Here is a 6,000-nt window from a genome sequence, read left to right as displayed (position 1 = left end):
AAAAAATTATTCCGTTCTTTAACTTAAATGAACTTGTACTTTTAAAAATAGCTCAAAGTATCTCCTACAATAAGTTAACTAGCTATTCTTAAGTTATATTAGTTATTTAAATAACTTTTCATTCTCTTACCTTTCTATTTATCAATTAAATTAATAAATTATAATACTAAATATATATTTTTTTTAATTAAAAATAATTATTCAATAAATATTAATATTTACAAAAATAACTCAACTTTTCATTAAAATATTATTTTATTTATAAAGGGTATGTTAATTAGTATATTAAAATAAGAATACAATTAAGAAATAATGATAAATGTAAATAATGAATGTGGGTCAAGCTAATTTGGTATCTCTATTTTAAAAATAAACAATAGTTATTTTATGCGAATCTTTGATCTCAATTAAAATATTGAGAAAATATTATTAAAATATAAGATTTTGAGATCAAAGACAAATACATTTGGCCAAGAATATTTCCATTAGAAAAATGAATTAATTAATTACCTTCCATTAAGAAGTGCATCTTTGAGCCAATTATCAAATTCAAGAGCCCATGGAACAGCATCAGCGTTTTTGTTTGCACGGTTAACTGTTCTCAAATTATGAGTGGCTGATCCTGACCCTATTATTAATACACCTTCTTCTTTAAGACTACTAAAAGCCTTCCCCATATCATAATGATAACTTCCATCTCTTTCCGTTTGAACTGATAGCTGCTGGCACACCGGAATATCCGCCTCCGGATACATTAACATCAACGAAACCCAAGTTCCGTGATCCAATCCCCGTGTTTTATCCTCCTCGACACGATTGAACAAACCAGATGATTCCAACAACCCTTTTACCTTTCTTGCCAGATTTGGAGCCCCCGGAGCCGGATATTTTATCTTTTTGAATAGAAACGGAGGGTTATAGATCATACAAGGGTGGGTGGATTTATGTACAAACCTATCCGGGTGGTAACCGGTAGCCAGGGTAGCTCGAAAGAGTTGGTATGTAAATGACAATAACGACGAGAAAATACCGTCGTTATTGATAGTTTTCCATCGCTAAAGTGATTAGCGACAGTAAACATATTTTGTTTGTTTCCTATCTGTTAATATTATTCTAAGTCTTTTATAAAAAAAAAAACTTTTAACCCATCGGATTCTAAATCTTAACTCCGCCTTATATCATGTTAGTTCTCCTTAATTTAAAATAAAACAAAAACTTTAAAATTCTCGTTGAAACTCTTTGAATAAAATGGAAGGTTATGACTTGAAGTTTCAAATTAGTTCTATGCAATTTAAGAGAAACAAAAAGAAAAGAATCGAAATTATAAAATGAATATATTACTACCTGGTACATTTCTTTGGGGAAATTGTTGAAATCGTAAATAGTGTCGTTGATGCCGGAGATGGTATTTACGGTGGGCTCTGTTGTCTCCCAATGAGCGGATATGACGAGGGTGGACGATGGTTTTTGACAATAAACGGTGTTTGTAAAGGATTTTAGGAAGTTTCTTGCCGGGATTGAGTCGTCGATCGACAACGCCGGCGATCTATGAGATATGTAAAATGTCTCCTTCACTACCGGTGATGCCATCTTCTCTCTTTTTTCTCCTATACAAAAATGATGAGTGAGAGAGAGTAATGTACTTTGTTTTATTATTTATTGGAATGGTTTCAAAATATATATATATATATATATATATATATATATATATATTTTACATAAGCTATTGTTTGGGTAAAATAATTATTTTGTGAGAATGATAAATATAACGAAAAGTCAGCTAAAATAACATCATAAATCGTATGTGTCTTGCTAACTAGGAGAGAGAAATCAAAATATATATATATATATATAATTCACCAAAGAGAGTTTTATATTTTTCGGCTTCATTTATTTCTGCATTTCTTTCTTTCTCTGAAACGTTTCCGGCGTCATTTATTTCTCTTCTCCGACTTCATTTATTTCTCTTCTCCGACTGTATTTATTTCTTTTCTCCGACTGTATTTATTTCTTCCTCTGAAACTTCTCTATGATATTTTTTTTAAGTATCTAGATTATTTGTTTTTATAGATCTAGGGTTTATTTATTTTACAAATCTATTTATTTAAAGATCTAAAAGTTTATGGATTTATTTCAGAACTGTTTGAACTTTCAAGAAACCGAAACACCGAACTTGAACAACACAGTAAATGAAGAACTGAACCTGAACAAATCCACCCATGTTGAACCCGAAAGGTACCCGATTGCCCGATTGGTATAAAAAATATATATTTCAATGTATCAAAATGTCCTTAACTTACCATTTCTAGACCTAAAATTATTGTTTTGGGACCAAAGAGGTCGTTTCAGGACCAGAAAGTTTGGTTTAAGGACCCTATAGGGTCATTTTGGGTCCCAAAATGATGGTTTCTTGTCCCAAAAACATTTAGGGACCTCATTGATTGTTTATGGTTAAAAATAGCTAGTATCGGAACCCATGATGGTTGTTTCAAGACCCCGAAAAGGCGTTTTCAGGACACATTATGAATGTTTATTGTCCTGAAACCACTCTTTCTGGAATGATAGGGTGTTTTTGTGTCCCAAAACCACGCTTTCGGGTGCCAAAATTACCTTTCTTGTCCCGAAACCACTCTAAAAGGGTGTTTTTTTGTCCTGAAACCACTTCAAAAGGGTGGTTTTTTGAAGTGGTTTCGGGACAAGAAAGGGTCTTTCCTTGTCCTAAAAGGGTGGTTTCGGGACAAGAAAGGGTCCTTCCTTGTCCCGAAACCGTATTTCTTGTCCCGAAACCATGGTTTTTGGTCCTGAAACCGTTGGTGGTTTCGGGACAAAAGGAGTTGGTTTCGGGACCTAAAATGGGTGATTTTAGGACACATTATGAATGTTTATTATCCCGAAACCACTCTTTCTGGAATGATAGGGTGCTTTCGGGTCCCGAAACCACGCTTTTGGGTTCCGAAATCACCTTTCTTGTCCCGAAACCACTCTGGAAAGATGCTTTCTTGTCGTGAAATGGTGGTTTCAGGACCTGAAATGGGTGATTTCGAGACAAGAAATGGTGGTTTCGGGACAAGAAAGGGTGGTTTCGGAACCCGAAAGGGTGGTTTACCACTTATTTCTTACGGTTGCACTTAATTTTTGTAGTCACATTCCCAGTGTTGGAATGACATTTTCCTCCGAAGAACAACTTATTGAATTCTACACATCATATGCCCACTTAACTGGATTCGACATTACCAAGTTATGGAGCAAAAATGTAGGTGGTAAGAGGAAATACTTTAGCATTGGTTGTGCCAAGAGTTTTATGAAAGAATCGAATGCCAAAAATAAGTTTAATCAGCCTAGACCAATAACAAAGACAGATTGTAAAGCAAAGATTAATGTTATTGTTCGAAATGAATGAGAATATGTGATAACAAGTATTTCTCTTGAGCACAACCATACATTAAGCCCTAAGAGGATACTTCATGTTAGATTCTACAAAGTAATAGACGGAAATATAAAGAGAAGATTGGATACAAATGATGAAGCTGAAATAACTATGGCCAAAATATTTCAATCTCTTGTAGTGGAAGTTGGAGGGTATGAAAACATGTCTTTCGATGAGAGAACATGTAGAAATTACGTTACAGAAGCACGAAGGTGGAGGTTAGGGAGTGGGGATGCTGAAGCACTCACTAATTATTTTTTAAGAATGCAAACCAGGAACTCAAACTTCTTCTACCTTATTGATTTGGATGAGAAATCCCGAATTAAAAACGTGTTTTGGGCAGATGGTATGTGTAGGGCCTTTGAAGATTTTCACGATGTTATCTCTTTCGATACAACCTATTTGACAAATTTCTATGACATGCCGTTCGCTCCGTTTATTGGGGTTAATCATCATGGTCAATCCATTTTACTTGGATGTGGGTTATTGTCAAGTGAAGATTCAAATTCTTTCACTTGGTTGTTTAGAACTTGGTTGGAATGTGTGGATGATAAACCTCCAAATGCTATAATCACAAATCAATGTCGATCCATGGTGATTTCAATTGAGAAGGTATTTCCTAAAACTCATCATCGATTTTGTTTGTGGCATATAATGAAGAAACTTCCTATAAAACTTGGAAGCCATACTAAATACCATCTAATAAAGAAGAGGCTGAAAAACATAGTATACAACTCCATAAATATTCAACAATGCGAAGAGGATTGGAATAGACTAATAGAAGATTATCAGTTGAAAGATAATGTTTGGTTGAAATCTGTGTATTTTGAAAGATCTAAATGGATACCTGTTTATGTGAAATGATAATTTTGGGCCGGGATGTCAACATCTCAACAGAGTGAAAGTATGAACGCCTTCTTTAATGACTACGTGCAGTCCAAAACATCCCTCAAACAATTCGTCAAGCAATATGATAGGGCTCTATTGAGAAATATCGAGAGAGAAAAGAAATTGTATTTTCAATCGTTTAATTCTTTGATACCAACTGTTAGTGGATTTGCCTTTGAAAGGCAATACTAAACCTTCTACACTCCAGATATATTTAGATTGGTTCAAGAAAAAGTTAGAGGTTTGATGTTGTGCGACATCTCATTCATTGAAGAAGAAGGGTCGGCTTGTATATTTAGAGTTGAGGAAATCATTTTGGGGATTAATGAAGAACATGTAAGAGATGTTTCTTACAAAGTACATTACACGAAATAGATTGCAATGTGAAATGTCAATGTCGATTGTTTGAGTTCAAAAGTATTTTGTGTAGGCATATCATGGTTATGTTAAAAAAAAATGAGGGTGAATGAGGTACCAATGTATTATATAATGGACCGGTGGCGTAAAGATATTAAGCGTATGTATCAAAATATCACAAACATTTATGATTCAGATATGTCTGTGGAAGAAAAAAACGTCACAATAGTCTAACTCGATTGATGCAAGAGGTTCAACAAGTTAAGTAAAAGCTAAAGTCAATTGTTCTTTTTGGATGAACGAAATAAAAGGCTTGATGGAACGGTTTATGTCACTTAATCATGGAAGCACTGAAACATCTAAAGACAAAAGCACAGAAACATCTCCATCTCCATCTCCATTTCAATCTCCCGCTACATCCATTTTGATACACTCTCCTAACAAAGTTAGAAGTCAAGGACGACCACCAACAAAGAGGAAATAATCTTTAATTGAAAAAATCCCCAAGACTTCGAGATCAAAAAAGAAGGGAAATACTGTCACAACATCTACAGTTTTGGATTCAACACAACAAGCAACAACAACAATGGAATGATCCACTTTCGACTCAATTATCCTTCACATCACTTTTATCCTCTCAGATATATGTCGAAGATAATGCGTGTGAGGATAACATTCAACGAAGATAGTAACTTATTTGATCATGTTGTTGTCACTTTGAATATTTTTACGTTTTTGTCATACTTTTAACGAAGATAGTACTTATTTGATCATGTTGTTGTCACTTTTAATATTATTACGTTTTTGTCACTTAGAATATTTGATCAAGAGTAGTTTCTTGTCCCAAACCTTGGTTTCGGGACAAGAAGAGTTGGTTTCAGGACCTGAAAGGGTGGTTTCGGGGCAAGAGGAGTTGGTTTCGGGACCTGTAATGGGTGGTTTCGGGACCCGAAAGTGTGGTTATATTGTGTTTGGTTGTTATGGGTCCCGAAATGGGTGGTTTTTTGTCCCGAAACTATGGTTTCATGACCTGAAAGAGTTGTTTCTTGTCCCGAAACCATGGTTTCGGGACAAGAAATGTTGGTTTCGAGACCCAAAAGAGTGTTTTAATTATTTTAATTGAAGACTAGAAAATAATTGATTATAATTAAAGACTAGAAAATAATTGAATATAATTGAAGACTAGAAAATACTACATTAACATATTTAGAAAGTTTTAGTTAAAAAGTTGAACTTATATGGTTAAAATGTCTCGCATTCATTAAATTTAGTTTTGAATTTAAAATATATAGTATTATTAGCCTATTTGGTTAAAAGGTTATATTTGT

The 6,000-nt window shown here is 34.0% G+C and overlaps 1 protein-coding gene across 1 annotated transcript; it reads right to left on the bottom strand.

Annotated features, from left to right (window-relative positions):
* Positions 1–506: 506 nt before the first annotated feature.
* Positions 507–1,590, bottom strand: LOC124934283 (extradiol ring-cleavage dioxygenase-like). The gene is made up of 2 exons (XM_047474789.1): positions 1,345–1,590; positions 507–893 (listed from the first exon to the last, which is right to left on the bottom strand). Exons 1-2 carry the CDS (start codon positions 1,588–1,590, stop codon positions 507–509), a joined length of 633 nt encoding a protein of 210 aa, XP_047330745.1.
* Between the last annotated feature and the right edge of the window lie 4,410 nt (positions 1,591–6,000).

The sequence above is a fragment of the Impatiens glandulifera genome, chromosome 1, assembly GCF_907164915.1.
Source record: "Impatiens glandulifera chromosome 1, dImpGla2.1, whole genome shotgun sequence".
Classification (NCBI taxonomy): domain Eukaryota; kingdom Viridiplantae; phylum Streptophyta; class Magnoliopsida; order Ericales; family Balsaminaceae; genus Impatiens; species Impatiens glandulifera.
Note: the sequence above shows the minus strand (reverse complement) of the source record. Positions and strands in the feature narration are given on the sequence as shown.

Coding starts and splice junctions, on each gene's coding strand:
- LOC124934283 (XM_047474789.1), bottom strand. CDS start 1,590: ATGGCATCACCGGTAGTGAAGGAGACATTTTACATATCTCATAGATCG. Junction 894..1,344: donor TCCCCAAAGAAATGTACCAG/GTAGTAATATAT, acceptor CTATTCAAAAAG/ATAAAATATCCGGCTCCGGG.